Raw genomic sequence first — 13,072 nt, 5'->3', positions numbered from 1 at the left:
CAACATTGTTTCTGATTGATGCCATCAAGACAGATATTAAGCGTAGTTTTTTATGTGCATGTTTTTTTATATAGATTTATCATCCTTATAATAGTTTAGTTAGATTTGGTATGCCAGGCTACTTACCATGCAGCTTTCTGGTGCAGTCTTGATTTGAATTATTGCCCCGCCCACCATAGCAACCATAAACCAATAAAATCACCTGTTACTTGTCAAGTACAGTTAAGACAACAGTTTGAAATCCTTTGCAGTCATTGGCTCTAAATTCCAGAGGGGCTGGGACCCCCAAACCTTAAATGGCCCATTTTACCTGATGGCCCATTTTACCTGATATCACCCTATCAAAGTTGTTTGAACAATACCCAGCCCCAGAGCTCACCACGTCTTTCATAGTTTGATGCGGCTCATGGAGGCAGTCAGCTGAGCCTCCAGGGCCATCTGATCAAAGGTCCGACTGTGCGTCTGCTGTCTCACTCTCTCCCTCATGTGAAAGGAGGCCCGGGCCAGCCTGTGCGCCTCCTCCTGTACCTGCTGCCGCTGTCTCCGCAGCCTCTCCCTCCTCCAGTCCTTCATGAAGACGCAGCTCTCTCTGACCCTCCTCATCGCCTCCTCCTCTCCCTGTAGCCTCTCTCTCAGCCTCTGGTGGCACAGCTGCCTGTGTTCGTTGTGCCGATGGGTCTGCTGAGCTCTGTTCCTCTGCTGGGCCGAGGCGTGCAGCGCGGCTCTCTCCATGCGCTGCTGGCTCAGCTGGACCAGGAGTTTTTTGTGTGTGAGCTGCTGGAAGCTCTGCAGCTCGGCCCTCTGCTGCGCTCTCCGGATCTGCTCGTCCTCGCGGGCTGCCCGCTCCTTCTGCTCCCTCAGCCGGGCCTCTGCAGCCTGCGCACGTTTCTCGCACGAGTGTCGCAGCTTCTTCTCCAGCTTGCTCCTCATCTGCTCCCCCTCTTCCTCCACCTGTTGCTCCACCTGGTGTTTCAGCAGGATGTGTCGTAGGAGCTCTCTACCATTTTCCTCCTGCAGCCTCTGCCTCTCCTTCTTCCCCTGCCGCCCTTTGCTCCTCATGGCCTTCTGCTCCTTCTCCGCCGCTACCTGTCTCTCCCTCTCTCGCTCCCTTTCCTCCGTCTCCTCCTTCTCCCTCAGCAGCTTCTCCTGGTAGCGTTTGCGAGCCCACGCGTCTCTCTGCGCGGCCTCTATCTTTCCTCTGCGTTGTCCCTCCACCTCCTCTTTCATCCTCCTCCAGCGGTCTTCTTGCAGCAGCACCTCCAGCTCGTGCTGTCCCGCTTTCTCGGTCTCCCGGCGCTCCCTCAGCCTCCGGCGGGCCTCCAGCTCCTCGTGCCAGCGTTGCATACTCTGCCTCAGCTTCTTCCTCCTGGTTTTCTCCGCCTGAGCCCGCTGGGCCTCCTCCTGCCTGCGGGCCTCCTGGCGCTCCTGTTCCCCCCGCTGACAGAGCTTCAGGGAAGCCTGCTCCGCCTGGTGCTTCACCAACATGAGAGCTGCTATCTTGCGGTCTCTCTCTGGTACTGTGACACCCACCTCCCTTTTAACGTCCTCGGTGAGCCTCTCCAGTTTCATCTCAGTAGCTGGGGTGTGTCTGAGGTCCCCCAGACTGAAGCTGCAGACTGTGCTCCTCTCTGGGTCTCTGTGAGAACACGAGGACCTGCTTGCAGGTGTCCCTTTAAAGCACAGATCTGCATACGGGACGGACCCCGTCGTCTGTCTGTCCCTCGAGTGATCCTCCTTCAGTTTGGTGTCGGGCCGTGGCGCTTTATTACCGCCGGGCCACCTGTCGCCAGCCGCCCGGATAATCCTCTCCCTCTCTTCTCGGCACATTTGCAAAAGCTTCATTCTCTCCTTTTCGTAGGATTCGTGCATAGCTCTCATCGCCCCGAAGGGCACGCCGTGCTGCTCAGCGATCAGCTCGTTTAGCGATTTAATCAGAAGTGCCACGGGTTTGACACCGAGCCGTGTACAGGACTCCAGCGAGCGGGGACTCGTTAAAACATAGTCCAAGTTGGTCAGGTCCAAACGAGGCCCAGGAGACGTGGACCTCAGCTCCCCCATAATAAAAAAAAACACAGTTAAATTAGCCTACCTGGATGGATGCTAACTTCAGGTGCTCAAAATTGTCTGTTTCTGTTTCCGTGCTCAGCCCCGCGGGCTATTCTTTCAGCTTCCGAGCACGGAGAGGTCATGGAGGGATTAGCTGCTCAGCTGTAACTGACAGACTGACTGAGAGGTCGAGGCTTGACATGTTTCCTCTCGCCATTTAAAGACAGCGTTAGGCCTATATTAGATATTCGATCTTTTTTCTTGCAGCCAAATGACCTAATTAGCTAACATTTAAGTAGCCTATAGTCTAATACCTAGGTACACCTTGCCACTAGAAACATTTACAACGTAGCATAGGCTATTTGAGTAAAATAATAAATAATATGGGGCTGGGTATGAATCTATGGGCATGACAGGTAGCCAAGGTATAAAAATGAATAGGTATAATGATAAAAAAGGAAAAAGTTAAGCAACTTTTATAGGCTAATGTTTTTTTATAGCCTAGGCCTATATCAATTAACTTTCATGGGGTTAGTTTTTTTTTAAATTTTAAATTAAATTGTTCTCAATTCAATAGGCTAACATGTGAAACGTTGTAGGCTACTTTTAAGTAAACATTTTAACTTGTTTTAATAAATAAAAATCTCAAAAAACAAACAAAACAGTAACCTAAAACTTGCCTAAGACCCAAGACCAGACCATAGGCCATAGACTGTGGACTCATAGACAGTATATAAGTATATAAGTGTGGACCAGACCATAGACAGTAGGCCTATATAAGGACCAGACCCATTCACATATATAAAAGACCAGACCATGGCTGTATGGTACTATTAAGAGAACCAGACGCTTCTAGTTACCCCGGCAACAAAACAATGAATTTAAAATAAAGAGCGGCTCTCTCACACCACACCATGCGCCAGACACTTAATTAGCGCGCCATCTGCCGGTGAATAACCCTTATATACTGTCTATGGAGTAACCATATGGGAGTAACCCGGGGATGACTCTGGCTGCTGACGTGTTTTGACTGTCTGTTTGACTGCCGCCCTAAAGCCTGGTGCTGTTGAAGTTAGTTCCGTATTCGTCAGACGTTTATAAACCTGAAATTGAGAGAACATTTGATTCTCTTAATACATCCAGTTGAGACCTCGACAAGCTTGCATGATTGAAAGGATGTTATTCCACAGTAGTGCTGCAAATTAGATTTTAAGGATATAGACAGTTCTGTATGGCAGCCTGCCAATCAAGATCAATTAGCTGATCTGGTTATGTCTGCCCCACGTTTTGTTTTTGTTTTATTTTGAAGCACTGATGAGGACCTATTACATGTAGGCTATTTTAAGAAGATGTTTATACAGCCTGCATACAGTGACCGCTTTATTATTATTTTGCGCATGGGGGTTGACACAGCTGTGACACCTTTCATGCTTTCGGTCACCACATTTGCAAGAGATTCCTGCCTTATTAGTTGGATTAGATAATAATTCTGATCGACGTAAGCATGTTCTTTGTTTTATTATTATTATTTTTTAAAATAAAAATGCATTATTAATATTATAATAATAGAATATTCCATTTGCGAGTTTCAATTTGAGTTTCCATTTCTCCCAGATAAGAAAGTAACGTTAATACAAAACTAACTTCATCATCGTCAACATTTCTGAACTGCTCCTGACGCGCCTTCTTGCTACACAGGTATCTTAATGTTATCTCAAGAATAATTAATAGATCTAGCTAACGTTAGTTTAACAATAACCAGGGCACGCTTTGAGTTTACTTTTAGTGTTACCTTTGCTAAGACAGAAGAGCTAGGTCTAAACGTTCAGCTACGTTGCTAATGCTAACACAACTGTTTTTACCAGCTAGCTAACATCGGCTAACGTTTGCTCAGACCAAAGATGAACTGAAACCTAACGGAACTAACTGAAACGAGACTGTGAACTACTCTGTGCTTCCGTGTTTGCGTTAGCCGCCGGTGTTGTGCCGAGTTTTGCATGCCTGCCGAGAATTGCCAACTCCCGGGTAGCAGAGAAATGTTACTACTGAGTTTAATAAAACAAGAATGACTTTAAACTTTTAAAAGCCTTCGGGTTATTTATCACAACTGATAAAGCTGACAAAGAAGATTATATCGTTTTTAAACTATTTTGCTTTAAAATGCACTAGTTTTCCCGTGCGGATGAATTTCTCGGCAGGCATGCAAAACTCCTGTTCGGCAGACGTTTGTTTCTGGTTTGACTGATAGCCGATCAGAGTTTGGTTTTTTAAACATATTTTAGCTGCTTTGGTATGTTGTTGTTAACCACGTAACGTTATTATGCAATTTGTAGTAACACCAAGGCTGTACTTCGTTGATAAATATAATGTAACGCCAGTGTTAAGTAGTTATATCGTTTTGCAGTAGCTAAACTATGGTTAGTTCCCATTTAGCACGTATGCGGTACGACACCGGTAATTCGAATGCATTATATTAATCACGTTGTGTTAATCTACTTTTTATTTAATCTGACACTTGACAACATTTTGCGCCGCGGCCTACCTAGCTCGTAAATGCGCTAGAGTATTGGATTTCTATCTTGTTTTTCCTTACGTCTTTGGCTAAACTTTCACCAAACCAGCTATGTTTGGTTTACACGTCGCAAAATAAGGATAACAATTTAATAACGTATCCAGAATCAGATTGCCTTCATACTCTTCCTTTTTTTCTTCCAAGAATTGTTTTCCAAAGATAGTTAATTGGCTATAACATTCCAAATCAGAAACATACTCTGTTTATTTGGTTGTGTTTCCCTCTCACAACACACAGCTCGTTCACTAGCTAACTGACAAACATGAAGAGGACCAGAGGCGGTGGTGACGAGGAGTCTCCCCGGCAGAATGGTTCTGCTGGCCGAAGGAAAGGAAACCAACAGCAGGATGACGGGGACGACGGTGGCTGTGCCATCGGTCCACCTGACCTGCAAGACGAGGACAACGACCCGGGACTCAGGAGAGAAATACGGAGCAAGTACAGGGACCTCATCAATTCAGTGACGCGTAAGTAAGACGGACAGGCAGGTTGGGCTGACAGCCGACGTTGTTGTTGTTGTTGTTGTTGTTGTTGATGATTGTTGTTGACGCATCTTTGATGTATTTCCTTATGTTTTTTCCTCTAGAGAATAGGGAAGATATGCTGAGTCCCTCCAACAACAAGCTCACAGAAGTTTTACAAGAGGCAGTCAAACTTTTTAAAGATGGTAGGTGTGAGATACAGTACAACCACAGAAATGTTGAATTTGGGCTGCAATCCGGTATCTATGCCTGTTGCATGAATAGATTGGTTGTGCATTCAGTAAACTGAAAGTGTGGAGGCGAGGCGAGCCACGGTGTTGCACTACACAATAAATACATTTTCTCAAGCAGAGCAAAATCTTAATACTAGCATCTGCATTGAAAAAAAATATGCATCCAAAGTTGCATGTTCTCCCAGTGCCTGATTGTGTTTCGGGTTTCCGGTTTCATCCCATAGTCCAAACACATGCAGGTTGGGTTAATTGGTGGGTCTATATCCACGATGTTCCACTTCCGGGATTGCTCCCATGCCGCAGGAAATTCCCCCGGATGCATGTCTTTTCACCGATGTCTGTTTCCTTCCACTTTCTTTGTGTTGGAATTCTAAACTCGGGTGGATTTCTGAGGACTATGGTTAACTGCTCCTCAGATCTCTGCAGGGTAAATCCAGACCTCTAGCTAGACTATCTGTCCAATCTGAGTTTTCTGTTGCACGACTAAAACAACTTTTGAACGTACACATGTTCCACCAAAACAAGTTCCTTCCCGAGGCTATTTTGTAGCGGCTCCGTGCGGAGCTTAGTGCCGCCCAACACGATTGTGATTGGTTTATTGGTAATGCCAATAAACCAGAGCACATTTTTCTCCCATCCCGGAATGCTGTGTGGACTAGCCAGTACCCTCCTCCGCAGCGCTGTGGATGATGGTCTGGCAAAGCGAGACTAGTTAATTTGTGACCCTAAATTGCCTGTTTAAATTTCTCATTTGCATACAGTGGAATGGTATACTGTATTTGTAGTATCCAAGAGTAACAAGTCATACACTGTGTTCCCTGGCAGTCCGGCAGCCGAGAGAAGCAGCTCTGGATGCCCACCTCCTTGTTGTCGCCACAGACCTGGGAAATGAGAAAGCCAGCCAGCTGTTCACTGAGGGCACTACTTTCGATCCCACTGCTTTTTCTGAGCATCTTGTGAGTGAGTTTATTGTTTATACACATCATAACTGCATACATAAAATGTGTGTGAGGTGGCCGAGTGCGCTGTTCCTTGTACGAAGTAGAGCTAAAGCAATAAATGGCCCACTTTCCTTCTTTACAGCATTTCACACTTCACGTACAATATGTCCCTTCATTTGGTTTAAAAGTGTAACACACTTGCTGTCATTATTTCATTTAAAACTGGGTAGAAGGGTTTTTCTCCTGTATTAGTCTGACACGTCAATAAAGAGCAGTCAAATAAATATATAGAACTGTGCAACCTAAATTGAATGCACCAGAGGCCTGTACTACGAATCAAGATCAACCTGCCCTGGATTTATTGCAGTTACCCAGCTTCACCAAACCTAACAACCGCGGTCCCGCCTAATAGGGCTGTGCAATTAATTGAATTTCGATTTCGATTTTGGCTCCCAACGATCACCAAAATAGTATAATCGAGAAAAAAATTCTCTTATTTTGTCTTGTGTTCTGAATGACACGCGCACATCCGCCCTCCCGAAGCCTGTCAGGGAGGCAAGTCGTGTGCATATCATCCGCTGGAATTTAAAAACTCAGCGCGAGTAAAGATGGCAGCAGCGTTTGGTGAGCAAAAAAAGGCAAACTCAACTCAGTTGTCTGGGAACAGCTAACGTTGGCTAACCCTGCGGCCCCTCTGCCTCTGTAGTATACTGTCTATAGACGTTGTATTCCCCCGGCACGCTGTATTCACTTACTGTTTAAAACTTTTTCCAGCTTAGTGGGGGTGCATAGGCATACTGCTCAACACCAACATGAAAAAACATATTAATGTTCCCTCAGCATTTAGTTTTGTTGTTAAACTGTATGTAAATGATCACACTCGCACTCGCAGCTTTACCTTTAACACAACACCGTTGATGCAAAGTGCTTTACTGTAGAACACAGAAAGAGACTTAACAAAAGAAAGGAGAGCAAAACATAACTAGGACATAAAAAGCACCAGGATAAACTTGTAACAACAATGTAGAAAATCTGAATACGTTTACATGGCAGTGGTCATGTGGGGATCTCTCTTCTTCTCTACGACAGCTGTCCTTCATGGGTCTCAACCGACTAGAAGACGATGAGGACGAGCAGCAGAACGGCGGTGCAGTTGATGGCTACCTGCCCCAGGATGCTTGGCACCGAGTGGCCAGTAGAGCAGAGTGCTGTTTCAGGACGTCACCCTCGTTCCATTACATGTGAGTGCCTCGGCGTGTTACGTGTCAGCTGTGACGTCGTCGGTGCCAGGGTGTTTGCCTGCTTATTGGAACAAGCGCTTATGATGACGAAACGACGCATTGTTGTTAATCGAATTCTACAATAAGAAATCACAGGAGGGAGTACACATAGACCTTTTTCACGGCAGACATGTTGACATGTCATAGTAGGAAGAGCACAGGTGTATTCAAAACCATTAATGATGGCTGCATTCCACTTAGGAGAGGTCCTGGTATTGTGCATGCTGACTCACTGAAATAGCTCACTGGGACACTTGAAGGAATTGAGCCATCGTTAAGGTGATCAATTTCAGCTGTGCTTTTCATACTATGACAAGTCAAAATATCTGCTGTGAAAAAGGTCCATTAAAGGAGAATTCCGGCCAATTTTTACGTTAATCTTGATCGCTATAAATATGCGAGTACAGTCGATAGAAGAAAAAAAAATGAGCCGAATCAGTGCGGTCAACATGGAGTAGCTGCAGTCTACGAGCTTCCACTTAGCTAAAACGGCAGTTGTCGGGGCAAGTTTTAGAGTGCCTTTGTGCCTCTTAACAGACACAAAATGCAATTCAAATGTCTGTGCAACATGAACAGGGCCCTTACGTGACAACAAGATGCGTTTTCAACTCCGACGATGATGGGTGTTGGAACGTCAAAAAGTACGGGCTTATCTGCTAATGTTAGCTACCGACCGTTACCTTGAAACCATCCAGCAAATAGACGGTATGTAGAGTGATTTTAACGTCACCGCTCATTTTACACACAGTTTAACAACAAAACAAAATGCTGAGTGAACATTACTAGCTACATTTTTCATGTTGGTTTTGAGCGGTATGCACCCCCACTAACCTGGAAAACGGTTTTAAAACGGTAACGTTAATACAGCGTGTCAGCGATCGTGCATTCCCTTGCAGTGGGAGTCAGAGGCAGAGGGACCGTCACCGCAGCGTTTGCTAACGTTAGCTTCTTGTCTCATCTGGGGTCTGATAAACAGTAAATTCAGTGTCCACAATGCTATTTTCCAATAAACTGTAGCTGTCACATTTCACGGGACCCGCATGAGTGCGGATTTCATGTCGCGGCTTTCGTAGCTGTTTGTCACTTTGCCTAAGATTGAGTGACAAGTAGTACTCGCCCTGTTGTTTATTTGGTTGCCATGACTTCGCGAGTGATGACGTCCTGTCACTGTTCCAGTTGCTCACCCTAAAGGGGAGAGTGAGCGGATGACAGTTCGCTTGAGTTCAGTAGAACAGACGGCTCTGCAGAGTCGTGTAATTACGACTTTATGATTTTTCATAAACAGCTGAAGGAGCAGCGGTGCGCGGTGTACATAGCGGAAACCCTGTTGTGCGTCTGCCCTATTTCTGATACCGTGGCGGCAGAAATTTTACCGTGGCGGCATTCCTGTGATTTGTTTTTCATCAGGATGGGTTCATTCCATGCAGAGCCGCCTCCTCCAAAGCAAAGGATAGAACGGCAACGGAAGGCACCTAGCAAGGAAGCCAAAAGGATAATGCCTACTCAGGTACCCAAACTTCTACATGCATGTGAAGTTATGAGTGTGAGTAATGTGTCCGATAATAAATAGTCCATGATACCCTTAAATAGGGCTGCACGATATTGGAAAAAACTGACATTGCGATATGAAAAAAGACTAATTTTTACAAGATGACATAAATAGCTCTATTTGGAAATAATAAATCCTTCTCGACTACTGGGGTGATTTTGTAAGGGAGTGCATCTACATAGAAAATAAAAATGAAAAAGGAACTTTTCTTATGTGAACCATTCTTTGTTGAACTTGAATGCTTTACAAACAGCAAAGCAAGTAAGCGCTATGACTACTCTTCTGAAGAGATTTTGGAGAGGGAATTTAGGTAGAAATTCACTGATAGACTGACATGACACCATTGTATTCATGTTATACTATCAATCCAGGCTAAAGTGAATGATATTAATAATGCATGCATGTTGCTTCCTCTAAATTTCCGGTTGTGGTCGACTAGCAGGGCCTGCTTTGGTTGTTTGATAAATTGATCAACATTGATTGTGATTGGTGGTTCGCTGTGCATGCAGAGCCTGCATGTCACGCACTAGCAACAAACTGTGTATCCAAAAACACTTAAATCAGTGTAAATGACGTTATATCAGACACAGACTGCTGTTGTAGATTAGTGTTACGTTTCCAGCGTCGCAGCTCCGAACCGTAATGTTAGTTGGCTTGGGACAGACCCATTGTTTCTTTAGGCTAACTTTATTAGCTTTAGCCTGGCTGGTAGCAGCTTTCTGCGGTGAAAAATGGCCGGGAGACGTCGTGATTACGTTGCATTAATCAGGTGTTTAGTTTGTCTTTGCTGCAAACATAAAAAACTGACTTTTCTACACACGGAGAGGCTCACTTCCTATAACAAACCCCGTTGGACTAACGTTCTGTCACATCCACACGTTGCCCACATGGCCACCTGTCTTAAAGGGGAAGGGTCAGCTGGTAACAGGAGAACGGTGACAGTTTACTTTTTTATCAAGCAGCAAAGAAGTTGTAGCGTCAACATCGCAACGTCCTGCGATGTGACTATCGTGCATGCGCACATCGTGATGTAAATGTAAATGGACTGTATTTAAATAACGCTTTTCTAGTCTTAACGACTACTCATAGCGCTTTCACATAGTACAGGAACCATACACCATTCACACACAGGCTGCCGTGGCTGCCGTACAAGGTGTAATGTCCGCTTGGCAGGCGACCGCTCTACCACTGAGCCACAGCCACCCGATGTAGACGATGAAACAAAATATCGTGCAGCCCTACGGCCTTAAATCTAAATGTTAGCAGCCGCCCATCACCCTACGAAAAAGTCGATTTATCTTTCGAAAGGTATCTTGTCTGAGAGGGTTTTGATGTCCCAGATAATTACTGCATCATGTTAATGTTGTCCGTCAGCTGAAGAAAATGGAAGACTCGCATCAGGAAGCGACAGAGAAAGAGGTGGAAAGGATCCTGGGATACCTGAAGAGTTATTACCAAGACGATCGTGAGTTTAAAGCCGACCTCACGGACATTACCTGTTTCTGCACGGTGTAATTATTATTTGCTCACGTGTCTGCGTTTTCTATTGCAGCGACATCACCGATATCGTATTACGAGTTCGTCATCGACCCCAACTCGTTTTCCCGGACAGTGGAGAACATTTTCCACCTGTCTTTTCTCATCAGGGTGAGCTGCCTTTGCTGTTGTGTGTTTTGTTGTTTGCCCTCTAGTGACTGTTAACAGGTGTAAACAATGTTGTTTGTGTTTTTAGGATGGGTTGGCACGGATGTATTTGGATAATGACGCATTGCCTTGCATAGGTGAGAGGATGTAATATTTTGTTGTATTATTCAGACTTAACAATAATAGAGAAAATGTCTTTTAGGTCAGTTATTTTACCAATGTTGTGTGTTTTTGTGTCTCAGCGCCCGTAGAGGAGGGAGAGGTGGATACTGGAGGATCATACAGCCGTAAACAGTGCATCGTCTCCATCAGCCCAAAATTATGGAAGGTTAGCAAGTCTGGCTTGAACATAAAGGAGTGAAGCGTGATTTATGCTTCTGCGTTAAAGCTTTAGTGCGTAACTTTTGATAGTAATGATCGTTGCTACAAAGCTAATTAAGACTATCAGCTCTACACAACTCTGTGTATTTCTCAGTATGGCTATGTTCAGAAGATTGCGGCGTCTGGCGACTTTCCCGCGCAGAAACTCGAGTGAAGATAATTACCTCTTCTAAAGAGTCCATCATGTTTTTTTTTAATCCTCCGTGTCCTTCTTGGCTACTAGCAACTGCATGGAGGAGGGAGTGGGGGCGGTGCGCGATCACGGAAGGGTTGTATCATGTGGACGCACTGACAGTTTAGTTGTCCTTACTTAGAATTCCTCATGGGGGCGACATAATCTACTCACTATAGCTTTAAATCAATGCCGTGGCTACGTACGTAGGTACGTGGAGACAGGGACCCTACGACGTGATGTGCACCTCTCGAAAAATGTACACGTTGCAGCAATGTAACTACACGTAGCTCGCCGTTGCTTGGTAGCGTTGCATTTCCCTCTACTCATTTCCTGGTTAACTTTTCCTGCTACAGATTTCCCACCGTGGTCAGAAAGCGCAGGGGAGACACTTTGTTTCTCTCACTATGACTCTAGAGTCTTTACTCGCTCCTAAAATAATCCCTGTCACTCTCTCACTCACTCTACCACACACTCCCTATGCGCACACACACACGCCGGCCCTGCTATTCTCTTAAAGAGATCGACGCACACACCAACGCACAAGTATAAACTTCAGGTCATTTACGTAGGCTACGGCAAAAGCTCTGCGTGGAGCTTCCGCACAACCATAAATCACGCTTTAATCTAGAATCTTTAATCTTGTTTTGTGTCTTTGATCATGGTTTATTGTTCCAACTGTTTGTCTTTCTCCAGGAGCTCATAGAAGCCTTCGATATCAGAGACACAATGATTCAGCCTCCAAACACGCAGCATGAGTGATGGACCCTCCTCCTTTTTGTTAGCTGAAACCCAACATTGTTTTTAGGTGTCTTACTGTTTTTTGTTTTTTTAAATAATAAAAACCAATTGTTAGAAATTTGCAAATGCCAAATTCCAGTATATACCACTCTTGTAAACACATTGCATAGTTACTGTGAGATCCTAATTACTCAGTTGCACATTTTGTTTTTATATTTACTTTTTACTGTTTTTAGAAGTTATAATAAAAGAAATTGAATAGAAACCTGCTACTGTTGTAATTTATGTATATGGATTATGAGGGAATGCTGTAATTTGGTTTAATATGTGGGTTGGTAAAACCTGGGTTAAAAGGTAATTTATTATTTTAAAAGTGCTGTGCAGTTCCCTGAAAGACGGAGAACAAACGGCATGTGCGTGCATATTAAGTCCATGACCCATGTCCTAGTTATGAGTCAAAAGATAAATGCAACTGGTGACAATGGGTCACTTTAAACATATGCTTGATTTGAGAATAAAAATAAACACAAACTAGCTCTGATCTGGTTGTGTGTCTTTGCCTGCTGAAGCGAAACTACCCTAGCTACTGTATATGCTACTTTTCCCTCAATCAGCTCTTTCTGTCAAGGCTTCCTATTTGTGTAAGGTGCAGTGCCATTGTGCAAGAAATGTGCAAGTCCAAAAACATGATACCTTTTATTCATGTCGTCGTGTAATTTAAAATAATTTCCAAGAAAACACCACTGTAGGTGGTTAAACTTGAGTCTTGTGGTACGTTGGGAAAATATCTTGTCAGCATCCATATTTCACATCTCATTATACAAATACATAGGGAACAAAAGAGTGTGGAACAATTATTCATTTGGTTTTTGCTGTAATTCTCCCTCCTGCTCCATTTTGACGGACTAAACTTCACTGATCAGATTCAGATCATCGTGTGTTCTCATGATGATGTACCACCATCATTCTTGCCATCTCCTGAGTCTCTTAAAGGGACAGGCATTATTTATGCTGCCTCCCATCTCTTCCTC

The 13,072-nt window shown here is 44.4% G+C and overlaps 2 protein-coding genes across 5 annotated transcripts; one reads left to right on the top strand and one right to left on the bottom strand.

The window, feature by feature from the left end:
• Positions 1-69: 69 nt before the first annotated feature.
• LOC120548288 (coiled-coil domain-containing protein 177) lies at positions 70-7,341 on the bottom strand. 2 transcript variants are annotated; one of them, XM_039784427.1, is made up of 2 exons: positions 7,321-7,341; positions 70-2,281 (listed from the first exon to the last, which is right to left on the bottom strand). In XM_039784427.1, exon 2 carries the CDS (start codon positions 2,056-2,058, stop codon positions 388-390), a length of 1,671 nt encoding a protein of 556 aa, XP_039640361.1. In that variant the 5' UTR covers positions 2,059-2,281; positions 7,321-7,341; the 3' UTR covers positions 70-387. The 2 variants fall into 2 exon arrangements, with proteins under 2 accessions (XP_039640361.1, XP_039640360.1); XM_039784426.1 differs by lacking the exon at positions 7,321-7,341 and adding an exon at positions 3,839-3,891.
• nsmce4a (NSE4 homolog A, SMC5-SMC6 complex component) lies at positions 3,318-12,306 on the top strand. Of its 3 annotated transcripts, none has more exons than XM_039784430.1 (11): positions 3,318-3,544; positions 4,856-5,085; positions 5,205-5,285; positions 6,159-6,289; positions 7,364-7,515; positions 8,962-9,061; positions 10,478-10,568; positions 10,656-10,750; positions 10,836-10,884; positions 10,990-11,075; positions 11,997-12,306. In XM_039784430.1, the coding sequence occupies exons 2-11, from the start codon at positions 4,881-4,883 to the stop codon at positions 12,060-12,062; spliced, it is 1,056 nt and encodes a 351-aa protein (XP_039640364.1). In that variant the 5' UTR covers positions 3,318-3,544; positions 4,856-4,880; the 3' UTR covers positions 12,063-12,306. The 3 variants fall into 3 exon arrangements, with proteins under 3 accessions (XP_039640364.1, XP_039640362.1, XP_039640363.1); XM_039784428.1 differs by lacking the exon at positions 3,318-3,544 and adding an exon at positions 3,661-3,744; XM_039784429.1 differs by lacking the exon at positions 3,318-3,544 and adding an exon at positions 3,848-4,336.
• Positions 12,307-13,072: the final 766 nt, after the last annotated feature.

Source organism: Perca fluviatilis, chromosome 19 (genome assembly GCF_010015445.1).
Source record: "Perca fluviatilis chromosome 19, GENO_Pfluv_1.0, whole genome shotgun sequence".
Classification (NCBI taxonomy): Eukaryota; Metazoa; Chordata; class Actinopteri; order Perciformes; family Percidae; genus Perca; species Perca fluviatilis.
The sequence above is the reverse complement of the archived record's forward strand: the minus strand, read 5'-3'. Positions and strand labels throughout refer to the sequence as shown.

Coding starts and splice junctions, on each gene's coding strand:
- LOC120548288 (XM_039784427.1), bottom strand. CDS start 2,058: ATGGGGGAGCTGAGGTCCACGTCTCCTGGGCCTCGTTTGGACCTGACC.
- nsmce4a (XM_039784430.1), top strand. CDS start 4,881: ATGAAGAGGACCAGAGGCGGTGGTGACGAGGAGTCTCCCCGGCAGAAT. Junction 7,516..8,961: donor TCACCCTCGTTCCATTACAT/GTGAGTGCCTCG, acceptor GTTTTTCATCAG/GATGGGTTCATTCCATGCAG. Junction 11,076..11,996: donor TCAGCCCAAAATTATGGAAG/GTTAGCAAGTCT, acceptor GTCTTTCTCCAG/GAGCTCATAGAAGCCTTCGA.